The sequence below is a fragment of the Rhineura floridana genome, chromosome 9 (assembly GCF_030035675.1).
Source record: "Rhineura floridana isolate rRhiFlo1 chromosome 9, rRhiFlo1.hap2, whole genome shotgun sequence".
Taxonomy (NCBI): domain Eukaryota; kingdom Metazoa; phylum Chordata; class Lepidosauria; order Squamata; family Rhineuridae; genus Rhineura; species Rhineura floridana.
The window spans coordinates 109,067,468-109,084,184 of record NC_084488.1 but is presented as its reverse complement, the minus strand read 5'-3'; the positions used below and the strand labels follow the sequence as shown (position 1 = coordinate 109,084,184).

Below are 16,717 nucleotides of genomic sequence, written 5' to 3'. Positions count from 1 at the left end.
CTCAAGGCACGCATAGCAAAAATTGGCTTGACAAACCATGCATGAAGGAACCAAACATTCACATGCAAAAATATTACATATTTCCTCTTATGGGGAATGAACAAATAAACAGTCGGGTCTTCCCCAAATGTTCCCATTTCGCAAATGGAAACCTTATATGCTGGTTCAGCTCTAAGTGCAGTGCAGAAGCTCTTCCATGATGGAGCCTGTGGCCCTCCAGAGGATATTGGACTTCAACTTCCATCACCCCCGTCAGCATGGCCAATGGTCAGGGATGATGGGAGTTCCAGTCCAACAACATTGGGAGGGCCACAGGTTCCCCAACCCTCATTCAAAGGCATGTCACAGACAGTGTCAATTACATTACATACTCCATTTCAACCAGACCTGTCAGATTCCTCCATCCCCACAAATCTTTTAAATGTTACAGCAGTATTGTGGCGTAAAGCCAGGGAAAAATCACCTCCCACATTGTTGCTGTAATCTATCATGGCATTATGAAAATTTATTAATTATGGCACTTTTTGGCACCGTCTCTCAGTGGGGCTTTGTTTATAGTGTAATGTACACAGGGTGGTGGGCTCTGCAACACTGGAGGCATTCAGAAGGCAACTGGACTGCCATCTGTCGGATATGGTATTAAAAGTTGGATTCCTGCATTAAGCAGGGGATTGGACTCGATGGCCTTATAGGCCCCTCCAACTCTTCTATCCTTTGATTCTATGAAAAGCACCTTAAGATGGCTCTTTTACAGATCTTCTAGGGTAATGGTGCCTGCGAGGTTACCAGAGAAAACTCACCTACGATGGGGGGAAAACACGGCACAAGCTCACATGCAAGGCATTGGCCCCGCCGTCTCCTTGGTTGAGGTCCTGATGCTGCCTTTGGTGCCCCCGTGGCTGTTCCTTGGTCCTGGAGAGCTCCTCTTGCTGTAGAGCTTTCTGCCATCTGTGTCTGTGTTCAGGTCAGGAGGCCTCAAAGCATCCTACAACGTAAAAGCCTGGGAACAGCACACCACTGGCTCCCTTCTGGGCTAAGTGGGAGTGACGTTCAACTTGAGGAGGAAGTCAGGTAATGGTTTCAACCACCTAGGCCCTGTCTCCCAGGATACTAAGGTGGGGGGGGGGTTTGCAGTGATGGAATGCGGAAACATGAAAAAACTGAGAAGGATGTTTTAGCCTCCGAATCAGTAGGCCTTACAGGTAGAACAAGAGAAGAGGGCCGTTGCAATCAAACAGAACAAGCCAGGGCCTCCTATAGGCCAAGAAGACTCCTCCTACACCACAGGGCCTGGCAATGGAACAATTAATTCTTCAGGGGTTACCACGGCAATGTAGTCGCTACTGAAAAAGATCTCTCCCACAGCCCAGATTTCATGTTGCCTTGGTAACGCAGCACGGTCTGATTATGAGGGGTTATGCTAATCACACGTAGGCCTAGATCTCACAAACAGCCAGTAAGGTGGTCAACCTATGTCTGGACTATAATTCTCTAGATGACAGGTGGGGCCTGCATGATTGACTGCTCCTCCATTAAAACAATAATAGAAAGGAAATAATCCCCACACAGAGAAAGTGAGTATGTTAGGAAGGAGAGCAGACTCCTCTTTAGAGCCCCAGGCCCTGACATCTAGTTTTATACATGTGAGGAACGTTTTGGTTGGTCATGATTAGAGTTGGTATAAAAGTACACTATGGCCTTTGCACTTATAACCAGTGAACACTAGAGGGCACAAAAACACTGCTTGGAATCCAGATCAAAGACTACTAGCAGGAAGTTTTAGTATCCAATTGCGAACTACGGGGCCCTAGTGAGAAGAAAGGGGTGCAGGAACTTTCCTGTAATATAGATGTAATAAGTACCCTTTCCCCACCACCACCTAAAAGTATAAATACTACTTGTGCCACTCTTTAAACCTCAGGTAGCTATTCTGTTCCATACCACGGATCACTCTGGAAATAAGCCAAGGCCAAGTCCCATGCTCATAGCACCACCCACATTTCTCTCCAGATGGGTATCAGGACTGCCAGAGCCTCCTCTCCCCAAAGGCCATTCAGCAGGGTCCAGTCACTAGAGAGGCAACTATGGAATCACTCTCGCCATGACTCCTCTTTTGTGGCAACATGTTGTGAGCAAGTAAGATACATTTTCAGATGCACATGGCAGATTGCACATTAATATGCTCTTTACACATAACTACAACCCTCCCTGCACTTAGAAAACTGTTCAGAAATGTAAGAGAACTAGTTCCTTTACTACATGCAGGGAGCTTTCTGGGGGAGCATTCAAACATGTGACACCCATCTTTCCCATCTGCAGTCTCTAGGAAAGGAATGGAGAACCTGTGACCCTCCAGATGTTAAACTACAACTCCCGTTATCCCTAACCACTGTTCATGCTAGCTGGGGCTGATGGGAGTTGGAATCCCAGTAACATTTGGAGGGCCACAGGGATTCTCTCCTTTGTTTGAGGAAATACTTTACTGCTTGATTCGATTACATGCATAAAGTAGCACTGTAACGCATTAGCACAAGTGCAGAGCCTGGCTTGCCTACAACACGAGAAAATGTGAGCGCACCTCTGCAATGTTGCATCAGAACCTGCTTTATATATGGTTGCTTATTTTTACACACAGCAAGCCAAGGACCATTCCATGCACTATGCTGCAGCCCTGAGAAGTTGCAGCAACAAGGCCAGCAGCCAAAGAGCTGCACTGTACTCAAGGCACACCCACTGCTGCAGAGACACAAGCTTGTACAAAGGATGACAGATATGTGACTGAAATGCACCTTCGGCTCCACTCTTAGCTACAAGACCTCCTTGCCTGTGTCTCATGTCAAATAAACTGTCAAGAAAATCAGGGGAACGTAACAGCCAGCTATTACGGCGGGATTACGTGGATTAGGATGGAGTGCACAGCTCACTTTGCAGCTCCAAGCCAGAGATCAAGCTTTCAGTTTAATGATGCTCTGTAAATATTCCAAAATATTCCATTTGACAAACAAGCACATGCGGGTGGTATTAACCATTAAAGCACTTGAAGCGAGAGCAGTCATTCAGAAGACTAGGCAATTTGCAGGCCATCAGATAGCTGCATGTGGGCCATTGGCTCATTGGGTATGAAAAACAGTCTGGGTATGTCAGGCACTGGATGCTTTGCCCTTGAAAGGGAAGAGCAGAACCCATCTGTGGTTTAGCAGATCCCAAAATGAATTGATTCTGCCCTGAGAAAACTCTGGAGCAGATTGTGGAATCTATAAAAGAGTCCAGAATCCTCTCAATGAGGCCTGATGCAGGGATACCTCTACTCAGCCTTTTCTGGACTATACCAGAATGGGACAGAATACAGAGGTACCCAGCCAGCAGCCTGGCTTCTTGATTCAATTCCTACTGGACTGGATTTCACCCCCATCCCATCCTTTGTGCACTCGGGACTACCACTGCACACCAGACAAAAAGGAAAACAGATGATGATATGGAAGAGCTGCTGATTCAAACATGCAGCTGTTCACATGGCTGTACTACTTCAGAATGACATTTGGTTGAAAGTGCCCCCAAAGTCAGCCGAATTAAGACTTGAGAGATTAGCATTGTTCATGTTCTCCAAGCAGAACTTGTATGTCTGCCTGCAGTCAGGGTCTGGAACTTCAGTCCCAGGGGCCAAATGCGCCCCCCAGAACTCTCTATCTGGCCCTGAGGACTCTCCCTAGATCACATTTGTCACCAACCCTGCTGCCCACCCTAGACCTAGAGTGCTTTTGACTGGCTAAAATGTGTCCTTGAACTGTGATAATGCTTCTTGCTTCTCTGGATAGATGGACAGAGATGTGTATTGGTTTGTGGATGGATGGATGGATGGACGGACGGATATCTCTCTGACTTTTGTTTGGTTGAAATGTAGCCTACAAAGGTAAGAGTCACATCCATTGCTCCACGCACTTTTCTCTCTGGCCTCACCCACCACTGGAATGCATCCCACCCCATCCACCCCACCCCCTAAGGCTATCTACAAGGGAATATTGCCTTCAGACTGGAAAAAGTTCCACACCCCTTGTTTGCAGGATGAGCCTTGGATGCATTTGTAGACTAGACCAAAGCCAGCTACTTGACCACATATCCATGACAATCCACAACCTGCAGCTTAAAGGACATGGGGTTATGAAGCTCATTTTTCACTGACAACTTACACAAGATCGAGCAAATATATGCATTATTATTTTGTACAGTATTTAATTTGCTGAAAGGGAAATGTGAGGCTCAAATCTGTCTGGAAATTTCTCCATCTGATTTGGAAGTCCTTTCCCTGCATCTCCGCTGGGTCTATTAGTGTTTCATATGTTCTAGGAATGAACTCTGACTCTGAAAACAGATTGCATGGTAAGTCTGGAGAACCCTAATACTTGTTATTATGGGTGGTATTCAATGCTAGTCCTATGTAGAGTAGACCCATTGCTGTTAATAGACATGAATTAGTTTCAACTTAGATGAATACAACCTTGTATTTTTTCTCAATAAATAGTTTTGATACTAGATTCAGATGGGAAGTGATACTTCACTGCTTCTGCACTTAAAGGGATAGTTCTGCACCACTACAGACTAATGATTCCAACTCTGGGAGTCTGGTTCCACCAGGAAAGTTTGAAGAGTCTTGGAGTCAAACAGTGGTTTAACTCCACATGATTAACCTGTTAATCACCCATTTACATGGTGACTATCTCCTGATAAGGGAGCCTTTTTTAAAAAAAAAAAGTCTGTGTGTTGATTCATAGAAAAACAGCCTGGCACAGAAAAGAATCCCATTAATGCATGGACATTGCCAAGAACAACAATGCAGGAAAGCAGAAGAGTAAGTTATAGGATAGCTGATAGCTGAGCATCACTTACATGCAAGTAATTACTTGGAGATGAATGATAAACCATTGATTGTCTCATATATAATCCTGCAAAAAGTAAGAGGCGTTTTGATTCTGCTATTTTTTTCATATCCAACCAAAGCCTTTATCCACCCTAGAGGCCAGTGCCATTACACTTACTTCTACTAATAAAAAAGAAGATGCAGTTAGCAGCTGATGGCAACTCATGGTTATGGCCAAGAAGTCTTCAGCTCTCCATTAAAAGAATCCAAAATGCTATGCCAACCCCCCTCCCACATTTTCTGCTTTGAATTCTGCAAATCTGGCACAGCATCTACTTGACAGCATTAGCGTCAATATTTTATTTTGAAAGGAATCTCTTGTAGAGTAGTAAAGTGTAAAAAGACATAACACAGAATCATGACAGACTACAGCCCCAGTCCAGCTAAAGTGAATCGTAACTAAATCCCACTGAAAGCAATGAGACGTAAGAGTCATGACAAACATGCCGCAATGTTTTAAATGGGTCTTACTCGTGATTAAGCATATAGGGCCTGCAGACAGCAGTACAGGTCAGTAGACATTAGTCCCATAGCAACTCACAGAGGGGCCATTCAATGAATCACATACAACAGGGGAAGGGGACCTGCAACCCAAGGGCCACATACGACCCTCAGTCTATTTTATTGAGTTTTACACATTATTTATGAAATTCTTAAACAATATAATCAAAATCTCTTAGCAGTTTACATAATAGCAATAAAAATACAACATTTAGTAAAATTTCCTAAAAATGAGATTAAAAACAAAACGCAAGTGTATTAAATGAATAAAACTGAGCAGAGTCAAAGCCCAGGAAAGTTTGGATAAACCCATCCATTTTTAAGAAGCACTTAAAACACCCCACGGATTACCCGAGGGAGGGCATCTCAAAGGGTGGGTGCTACCACCGGGAAGGCCCACTTCCATGTTATCATCAGGTGATGATCAGCTGGATGTGGAATGAATAGCAAAGTCTCCCCAGAAGATCAGCTCAGTCTGTATGTACCCAGGCGAGATGGCCTGCTAGGTCTCAAATTGTTTTATTTATTTATTTTTATTTTTATTTATTTATTTTATTTATTTAATTACGCTTTTAAACCGCCCTATAGCAACGAGCTCTCAGGGCGGTGTACAGCAAAATAAAACCACATTTAAAAAACGAACAAGTGTGGATTAAAACATACAATATAAAACATATTTAAAAACAAAATTAAAATACGAATAAAATAAAAATACAATTACAGTTAAGTTTAAAATAAAATTAAATTTAAGTTTAAAAGTTTAAAATGCCTGGGCGAAGAGGTAGGTTTTTACCTAGCGCCGAAAAGATAACAAAGAAGGCGCCAGGCGTATCTCATCTGGGAGGGCATTCCATAATTCGGGGGCCACCACTGAAAAGGCCCTAGATCTAATTGTTGTTCTCCGGGCCTCCCTATGAGTTGGGACCCGGAGAAGGGCCTTAGAAGTCAAGCGCAGTGAACGGGTAGGTACATAGCGAGAGAGGCGTTCCATCAGATATTGCGGTCCGATGCCGTTAAGGGCTTTATAGGTAAGAACCAACACTTTGAATCTGGCCCGGAAACATATAGGTAGCCAGTGCAGTTGGGCCAGAATAGGTGTTATATGGTCGAATTTCTTCGTCCCAGTAAGAACTCTGGCCGCAGCATTCTGCACTAGCTAAAGTTTCTGAATCGTCTTCAAAGGTAACCCTACGTAGAGTGCATTACAGTAATCCAATCTAGAGGTTACCACAGCGTGAATAACTGAGGCGAGGTTCTCCCTGTCCAGATAGGGTCGTAGTTGGGCTACCAGCCGAGGCTGGTAGAACGCATTCCGTGCCACCGAGGCTACCTGAGCCTCAAGTGACAGGAGCGGATCTAATAAGACCCCCAAACTACGGACCTGCTCCTTTAGGGGGAGTGTAACCCCATCCAGAGCAGGTCTGACATCAACCACCTGGGCAGAGTACCCCCCCACCAACAGCATCTCAGTCTTGTCAGGATTGAGTTTCAGTTTATTAGCTCTCATCCAGTCCATTATCGCGGCCAGGCAGCGGTTCAGTACATTGACAGCCTCACCTGAGGAAGATGAAAAGGAGAAGTAGAATTGCATATCATCAGCATATTGCTGAAAACGCACTCCAAAACTCCTGTTGACCTCACCCAGCGGCTTCATATAGATATTAAAGAGCATGGGGGACAGAACTGAACCCTGCGGGACCCCATATTGGAGTACCCAGGGACTCGAGTAATGCTCCCCAAGCATCACCTTCTGGAGGCGATTCCCAAGATAGGAGTGCAGCCACTGCCAAGCAGTGCCTCCAATTCCTAAGTCCGTGAGTCGCCCCAGAAGGATACCATGGTCGATGGTATCAAAAGCCGCCGAGAGATCAAGGAGAACCAACAGAGTTACACTCCCTCTGTCTTTCTCCCGACAGAGGTCATCATACAGGGCACCTCATTAGATTCAACTGCTACAATATTGGAGTCAAGGTTTAGGGCTTTAAATGTATATCTGTTTGGTTTGTAACCATTAACACATGGCTGGGGAACCTGTGGCACTCTGGACGTTGTTGGACTCTAACTCCCATCATCCCCAGCCAACATGACCAATTGTCAAGAAGGGAGGTGTAGTCCAAGAACATCTAGAGAGCCACAGATTCTCCAGCCCTGCATTAACAAGTGCCAGGAAGTTCAACGTTAAATTTACCTTGAAGCATCCAAGTACTGCAGCATATATGGTGTCTGATGGAAGATCTCACTTTACTCCCAGCCTGCTTGACAGAGGACAATATATTGGTTACAGTATCTTAGGTTAGAAACACACTCACTGATTTGCCAGTTCCAGTGTGTCTCCATCTCTCTCTTCTGAAAAGGGGGCACACGATGCTAGTCGAATACTGCCCCTTTTTACCAGTGGGATTGGCTTGAGCGTGTTTTTTTAAAAAAAATTCAGATTCAAAGAGATTTTGCAACTGATTGGCAGATCAACCCATTCCCCCTCCAGGTGTGGCAAATGGAAACACTTTGGGATAGGTGACTAGCGTGTTCACAGCCTTAGTTATGCTACGCCAAGATAATGCAGCATGTGCTCACGTGCCAATGGATGGCAAATCCAAAAGATGGCAATTCAGGCTCTATCCCCTCTTTGACCAGTAACAGAAGATGGTCCAAGGAAACCAAGCTGTGCATGTTGATATTTGCCTTTGTTTCAATCCTATTCCTAACTACATACGAACTATAAAAGCATGCTGCATATTGCCACAAGTAGATACATTTAATGTTATACCCTCTTTTTGCATTTTGAAGCGGCCATCTCCAGAAAGACCTTAGTCTTGCTTACAAGACCTTAGATCTGAGCTAGCCAATATACCTTAGATTTTAGTAGGTTGAAACTTAAGGGAAAACAGGATAATCAGTGAAGACTAAGCAACGAGAGTGCTGCACAAAGGAAAGCAGGTAGTTGTATCTGCTTCTGTCCCAGGGTTTTTAAACTGCAATTCTACATACCTTATAATCCTATGTGCTCTACACTGAATGGAATCTGATCCTTAAAAAGCCTTTTTCCCAGTAGCTAAAAGAACTGAACTCAAAACTGGAGAGGGGGCAGGAATCAATAATGAACATTTAATGTGGTTTCAATGTCATATTCAACGAAATTCAAAACATTTACTTGGGATTATTTTTTCCTGGAATATTTGTACATATTATAAGGACATGACAATTCAACAACATACACCTTGCTTATATTGTTTCTATTTTAAGATGAAAAAAGAAGGCACTGAAACTTGTTAATATCCTAATTTTAGAACACCCAAAGAACCGTGCATTTATACATTATATATACACATTCATTTATATCCCACCTTTCCTCCCAAAGGAGCCAGAGTAGCAAACACAATTGTATTAAAAAATACAATTAAAATGAAATAAAAACATATTTAACACATTTAAACACTATGGATGGTAGTCAATGCTAGTCCTACTCAGAGAAGACCCACTGAAATTAATAGGCATGAGTAATTTAAATGTTTTTTCTTTTCTTTTAATAATGTTATTTGTTATTTAATTTTGAGAATTGCATTATTGTATTTATGCTTTATGATGTGTTATATTCGTGTTTTTGTAAGCCGCCTTGCGGGCCTTTTGGCCATAAGGCGGGATATAAATTTAATAAATAAATAAATAAATAAATAATTTAGGATTATTGATTTCACTGGGTCCACTGTGAGTAGGATGTAGCTGAATACAACCCAATAAAACATCTGGAACAAATGTATCTGGATAGGCACACTTGACGAGAAAAGTTTTCAGCAGGAGTCTAAAAGGGCACCGTGATGGTTCCTGCCTAATGTCAATAGGCAGGGAGTTCCAAAGTACAGGCGTTGCCACACTAAAGGAATGACTCCTTAGAAATATGGAATGGACATTGCGTGGCACTGGTAGAAGTGCAAATTTTGCAGCTCAAAGAGATCAATCAGCACATATGGGGTAAGGCAATCCCTCAAGTAAGCTGGATACATATATCCTATAGATAGCCACTTGAAAAAAAGTTAATGACCGTTTTGAAACTGGCCAATTTGTAATCATCATGTTACTAGTGAATTTTCATAGTACAATCGTAGCACTGGGAGATCATGTAGTCCAACCCCCTGGTCAGTGCAGGATCTATAATGCAGGATGCAACTACAGCATCTCGGCCACCCAGCCTCCGCCTACATCAGGTGTGGAGAATCTTTGTTCCTCCATATGTTGAACTACGACTCCCATCAGCCCTAGCAAGCATGGCCAATGGCCAGGTCTCTAGTTCAGCAACATCTGGAGGGCCAAAGGTTCCCCACACCAGCTCTAATAATCAGCATTTCAAAACCTATCATCTATAAACGGATGATACATTTCTACATACGTTACCGGCCAGAGGGCAAACATTTGGGGAATGATCTCTACTGATGGAGACGGAAAACCTACGACCCTCCAGAAGGTTTTGGACTCCAACTCCCATAATCTCTGACCACTGGCCATGCTGCCTGGAGCTGATGGGAGTTGGAGTCCAGAAGCATCTAGAGGGCCACAGGCTTACGCATCCCTGGGCTTCAGCCACACCCAAGAATTACATAACTGGGCATATGCATAGAGAAACAGAAACTTTGTTTCCCATAAGAGCTCTATCAAAATACATGGTACAAAGTTTGTTCCATGCGTTCCTGTTACAAAGAAATGGTGTCACATTCAGGGATGATATTGTGGATGTCAGAAAGGGGAATTCTTCTTCTGTGTCAAATGTTGCAGCCTGGCAATTAATTCATGATGTAAGTGGGCTGTAAAAGACATGAGCATGCTACAAGGAAAGAACTGCTCTCTCCACTTCAATGTAAAGCATTTGGCATCCCTGCCCCCCTCCCCCACTCCCAGATTCTCCCTTTACTCCTGCATCCTCATCTCTCTCCTTCCTGTTTTAATTAATTAATTACATTAATTAATGAATTAATTCTAATAAAACTACTAAGTGGTTTTCAAGAAATGTCTCCCTTCTGTTGATTTTCTAGATTGCAAGCTGCTTGGAGGCAGGGACTTTTCTTATTCACTGTAAAGAGACAAGTATACAATATATATATATATATATATATGGGAACTGTTTTGATATATGGTTATATCAAAACAGTTCCCCACATCCCATCACACGTTAGTGTAACCAAGAATCTAGGTTGATTCCAAGGGGTTTTTTTCGGGGGGGGGAGGGTCACCAAGAGAGGTGAGAAGTTTCTCATGTTGTGTCAGTTCTGCCGGAGTGGTAGACCCTTTGCCAATCTTGCATCCCTCGAAAATGGGCTCTACCTGCTGGAGCCAGTTCTATCCTATGCAGATAGCAGGGTGGGATTCTCAATAAACTGGGTTCACCAGGGGTGAGAACTCCATCCAGACTACTCTCTGGCGGTATCCCCAAAGGCACATGCCCTTTACTTTCTTGCTGATATGGCAAATGAGTGCTACTCTCTCCTATAGGCGTGAGTCACACACACTTGAACTAGAAGGGAAGGCAAAAACTACCCTTCACTCCTGATACTGGGGAGACCAGCCTGCACAGAGAAGAGCCTGCAGTGGGGTGCAGTTTGTCTCCTTGCAGTTGATGCCCTCCCTCTGTACACACACATCAGCATCACTAACAAGACAACAGATACATGGCTTTGTCTCTGTCACCAGCCTGCCCGCCCAGCCCATTAAAATACAGCTGAATAAATTATTATTTTCATTATTATTATTATTTCTACTACTGCTGCTGAAAGCAAAAAAAAATTAAAAAGAGGGGCATTGCAGAGACATCTGATGTTGTTAGGGGCGGAAATAAAGGGGCACGTGTAAAATACACACACATAGGACATCCCTTAACAGACATTCTGCAGCCCCATTGTCATGCAGAGGGCTAGGAATCCGGGCTGGAGAGTGCCCCCAAGCAAGTTACCACCCCCATCCCCATAGTGAATATGGCTGAATGATGCTTTGTAAGCGGCATTGCTGCAGCGTGACAGGAAGCCTGGAGCAGAGAGGGGGAGGTGTGGGGGAAAGGTAGGGAAGAGGGCTTGGGAAGGGACACTGCATGTCCCCTTAGGGCACATGCTTGATTACATATTGCAGAGGAGGAAACTGCTGCACCTGCCAGTCGATGGAGTGTGGTGTGGCTTTTCCCCTGATGGGTAGCGCTTGAATCAAATAACAGCAGGAAGAGGAAGAATAAAAGGTAGTTTCCAAGTCCTGGACCAAGGAGATACGGCCGCCTCTCAGGTGTGTACAGACTAATAATAATAACAATAATAATAATAATAATAATCAAACGGAGAGGAGCCCTTTGGCGGGAGCACCAGCAAGGAATCGCGGGCAGATCCAGGCAATTCCCGGGACTTGCTCAGCAATGCTGCAGTTTGCAACGCGCGCGCACACATCCCCGGTGTCACAGTCGCCACGAGGCGCGACGGTGATGGTGACTATCCCCGGGGTTTTCTGGGCTGCTGCAGGAATTCTTGAGCGGAGAGAAACGGGCGGGGAGGCTGTGCCCTAGCGGGGGAGGGAATGCAGAGGTCTCTTGACGGGGAGGCTCAGGAGGGGGCGCCCACGAAGAAAAGCGATGAGACATACCCACCTACCGACCGCTGGGGAGGAGGGGGAAATGGTGGCCCGGCCCGCTGGTCCTTGGCGCTGTTGCACCTGCAGGAGGCGGCGGAGGCAGCAGCAGCCGCGGGAGGACTTGGCCGGTAAGGAGGAGGGCTTTCCCTCGAGGAAGAGGAGGAGTTTGCCGCCTCGCGGCTGCCGGAGGATTCCCGGGAGCCCGAGACAAAGAGCGCTCACCCGCCCGCCGGCCCGCGTCTCTCTTCCAAGCTCGCCAGGGAGAAATGAGGAGAGAGGGGGACACACCGCAAATGAGGGGTGGGGCGGGTGGATCCTGATAGGGGGGTCGGTGGATGGGTGGGGACATCCTTGCGATCTTCGTCGACACAGAACCAGAAAGGGAGGCGTCAGCGGCTGCATAGAAGCGACTAGCCAGCCTGCCACCCTCCCCTATTTCTCCCGATTTTGGCACGCACGGGCGGTTGCCCGCTCGCCGACCGGCTTCCCCCCCTCCTCCTCCCCATCTTGGCCGATCCCGCTCACATTGCTGCGGGGGGTGCCGCGCGTGTTATGTGCGTCTCACTTTGCAGGTCGCTTTGTGCTGGGGCGTGGGTGCCTCCCCTGGCTGATCTAAAATAGCGAAGAGGCTTGTTGTGGCTGCACTTTAAAGATCAACACATTTACTGCGGCATAAGCTTTCCTGGATTACACAGTCCGCTTCATCAGATGCATGAAGTATTGTCCTGTGTTGGAAGTCGACATATGGTTTGGGAGGGTGGGATTAAATGCAAATAAAAAGGGCAGGCGGTGATAATTACATATTTATTAGTGATTATTTATTTATTTATTAGGCACGTTGGGACTGACTTAGAATCATAGAATGGGAGAGTTGGAAGGGGCCTATAAGGCCATCAGTCCAACCCCCTGCTGAATGCAGGAATCCAAATTAAAACATACCCGACAGGCGGCCGTCCGGTGGCCTCGTGAATGCCTCTAGTGCTGGAGAGCCCACCATCTCCCTAGGTAATTGGTCCCATTGTCCTACTGGTCTAACAGGAAGTTTTTCCTGATGTCCAGCCAAAATCTGGCTTCCTGTAACTTGAGCCCATGATTCAGTCTCCTGCGCTCTGGAAGGATCCAGAAGAGATCCTGGCTCTGCTCTGTGTGGCAACCTTTCACGGACTGTTATATCTCCCCTCAGTCTTCTCTTCTCAAGGCTAAACATGCCCAGTTCTTTCAGTCTCTCCTCATAGACTTCTGAAAAAGCATGCTGAGGGGCGCATTGCCTTCTGGGCAGCCTTCTGAGGGCCATATGCTAGTGGTGGGTGAGGCCAGAGGCAAAAGTGGGCAGAGCAACAAATACATTTTGTAGCTTTGTACACTAGGCTCATGCACCCCTCCCTATTTTCTATCCAGACAAGCAAGAAACATTAAGAGTTCAAAGTGGCAAATTCAGAAGTTCAGGGTCCCTTCCTCTTAGTCACAGCCACACCCCTTCCCCCCCACCTTTTTTTGCTGCGGAGTTGAGAATGAGATCCTTGTTAATGGCTTCTCCCATAACAACAGACATCCCTAGGAGCCAATCGGCATGAAAGCGGAGAGTGTTAGTTAGTGAGAAGAGTGTTCTCAGTGGCTGATTCATTTCCTTTAAGAACATAAGAAGAGCCTGCTGGATCAGGCCAGTGGCCCATCTAGTCCAGCATCCTGTTCTCACAGTGGCCAACCAGGTGCCTGGGGGAAGCCTGCAAGCAGGACCCGAGTGCAAGAACATTCTCCCCTCCTGAGGCTTCCGGCAACTGGTTTTCAGAAGCATGCTGCCTCTGACTAGGGTGGCACAGCCCAGCCATCATGGCTAGTAGCCATTGATAGATCTGTCCTCCATGAATTTGTCTAATCTTCTTTTAAAGCCATCCAAGCTGGTGGCCATTACTGCATCTTGTGGGAGCAAATTCCATAGTTTAACTATGTGCTGAGTAAAGAAGTACTTCCTTTTGTCTGTCCTGAATCTTCCAACATTCAGCTTCTTTGAATGTCCACGAGTTCTAGTATTATGAGAGAGGGAGAAGAACTTTTCTCTATCCACTTTCTCAATGCCATGCATAATTTTATACACTTCTATCATGTCTCCTCTGACCCGCCTTTTCTCTAAACTAAAAAGCCCCAAATGCTGCAACCTTTCCTGATAAGGGAGTCGCTCCATCCCCTTGATCATTCTGGTTGCCCTCTTCTGAACCTTTTCCAACTCTATAATATCCTTTTTGAGATGAGGCGACCAGAACTGTACGCAGTATTCCAAATGCGGCCTCACCATATATTTATACAACGGCATTATGATATCGGCTGTTTTATTTTCAATACCTTTCCTAATTATTGCTAGCATGGAATTTGTCTTTTTCACAGCTGCCGCACACTGGGTCGACATTTTCGTCGTGCTGTACACTACAACCCCGAGGTCTCTCTCCTGGTCGGTCACCGCCAGTTCAGACCCCATGAGCATATATGTGAAATTAAGATTTCTCCCTGATTGGCTCCAATCAGCAGGAAAGGACAAGGAAGCAAGTTGGAAGACTCTTCTCAGTGGCTCACACTCCCCTTTCATGCTGGTTGGCTTGCAGGATGCTGGAGATACTGGGGCCCTGCTCCCAAAAAAGGAAGCGGTCTAAGACACACACATACCCCCGAGACCCTGGATGAGTACACCCCCTTGAGGTAAGGACAGTGAAGGGGTGTGGCCTGGGAAGAGGGGATGTGGCCCGGGGAGAAGGGGTGTGGCCTAGGGAGAGATCCAGAGAGGCTTGGAAAACTGCATCTGGCCACCTAGTCTTTGGCTCCCCACTTCTGCTCTGGAATAAACATTCCATTAAACAAAAAAAGCTTCCCCCTTTGGCTCATGCGCACAGATCGGTATGAGGGTCAGAAGCATTTGTACAATGTTCTTTAACCACCATGCTATGCTAAGTGCTTGGCATACATGGCTGTTCATCACTTGATGACAGCGATATCAAGTGATGACAGGCATCTATGAATGAGCTGTCGCAGGTCTGATACAACAGAACATAGGAAGCTGCCTTATACCGAGTCAGATTATTGGTCCATCTAGCTCAGTATTGTCTACACTGGCTGGCAGCAGCTTTGCAGCGTTTCAGGCAGGAGCCTCTCCCAGCCCTACCTGGAGATGCCGGGGATTGAACCTGGGACCTTCTGCATGCAAGGCACTTCCAATGAGCAATTGGCTCATTCCCAGGACGTCTCGCCCAAATCAGAGTCAGTTCACACATTCTGCAGCCAGTCGTAGAGTTTGGAGGAAACAGGTGTTGTTCACATGCACAAAAACCTGCTTTTAAGCTACCTAAAGCATGGATTATGTCAAATTTTCAAAGCATGCTTATGAATGAAGTATGAGGTTCTAGTCCAGGTTAGATCTTATGTGCATGGGACCAGGAATTACTCCAGCTTAATTAACATGGAATACAAGAGTGTAATCAGGTGTTTTTACTAATTAATTAATAAATGTATGTCCCGTCCTTCATCCCAGAAGAAGCCCAGGGTAGCAAACAACACTAAAAACACTATAAAACATCTTAAAACCATATTAAAACAAAACATCTTTAAAAAACATATTAAAACAAAACAGTTTTAAGAACATCTTAAAAAGCAATTCCAACACAGATGCAGACTGGGACAAGGTCTCTTTTTAGAAGGCTTGTTGAACATAATATCAACCAACATATCCACTAGTGGTGATAGATAGCCAGTCATAACATGTGTTCCCCACTTCCCCAAGTGGTGGGAGGTCTATGGGTAGCACTACATGGTTCAGTTTTCTTTGGATGCAAGAGCACTGGACAAAATTGCACAGGGGAAAGGGTGTATGAGCCAGGTTTGTGTATCCCTGGGGTAGCCAACATGGTGCCCTCCAGTTGTGGATCACAGCTCCCGTCAACTCTGACTATTGGCTATCCTGGCTAGGACTGATGGGAGTTGGAGTCCAAAACATCTCAAGGGCACCATGTTGGATACCTCAGATATATCCAATGTGGCTCTAAGATATGTAAGAATCTTAATAGATTAGCTAGAGAGGATAAAATTGTATTAGTTTCAGAAACTCTGCCTTAATATCCTGATAGTTTCAGGGCTGAGAAAGATTATTTCTATGCATCCCCTTCCAGCCTCTGATTTGGAACCCTGCACCTGGAGGTGAGAAACCTGCTCCGCTGGTCAGTTGAGTCTTTTTTGTTACTCTAATAGAGTGGCCAGGTGGGCTAATGGGTCTATTGAGTGCCCATTAACTGGTGAATGAGCCAGGAAGATCCTATTGTTATTGAAACTCTTCAGGAGAGCCCCCCCCCCTTGGGGCCAAAAAAGAGGCTTGTGCTTTGAGGTGAATCTGAGGAAAGGCTTGGAACTGGAGACACACAGAGGCTGGCTCCCTGCACCATGGCTTTAGGATGCCTCCTGTAAGCCTGATGGAAAAGCAAGATCTATTGGACTGCTGATGCTTTGAACCTCTCCATCTTATGCTGAGGTTGGAATGTGTGTCAATAAATAAACTATATTTCATAAAGACATCATAGTCTCTGCTAACCTTCTTTCCAAGGAAACCAAGCCCTAGGTAAGCTCAGGGACCCCTGGAGATCTCTCACCGCTCAGAGACTGGGGTGGCACGCAACAGTATGTTTATTTAGAAGCAAATCCCATTGTGTTCAATGAGGCTTTCTCCCA

At 45.5% G+C, this 16,717-nt stretch overlaps 1 protein-coding gene across 5 annotated transcripts in view; it reads right to left on the bottom strand.

Annotated features, from left to right (window-relative positions):
• The window catches only part of TMEM150C (transmembrane protein 150C), a 41,243-nt gene extending 28,213 nt beyond the window's left edge, over positions 1-13,030 (bottom strand). The window contains exons 1-2 of one of the 5 annotated variants that reach the window (XM_061583191.1): positions 12,030-12,046; positions 7,605-7,668 (exon numbers count right to left, since the gene is read on the bottom strand). In XM_061583191.1, the coding sequence (XP_061439175.1) occupies positions 7,605-7,614 (10 nt within the window). In that variant the 5' untranslated portion in view covers positions 7,615-7,668; positions 12,030-12,046. Of the gene's footprint in view, positions 1-800; positions 1,211-7,604; positions 7,669-12,029; positions 12,265-12,952 lie in introns of those variants that run through there. The other 4 variants (XM_061583190.1, XM_061583193.1, XM_061583192.1 and 1 more) reach the window with 4 other exon arrangements.
• Positions 13,031-16,717: the final 3,687 nt, after the last annotated feature.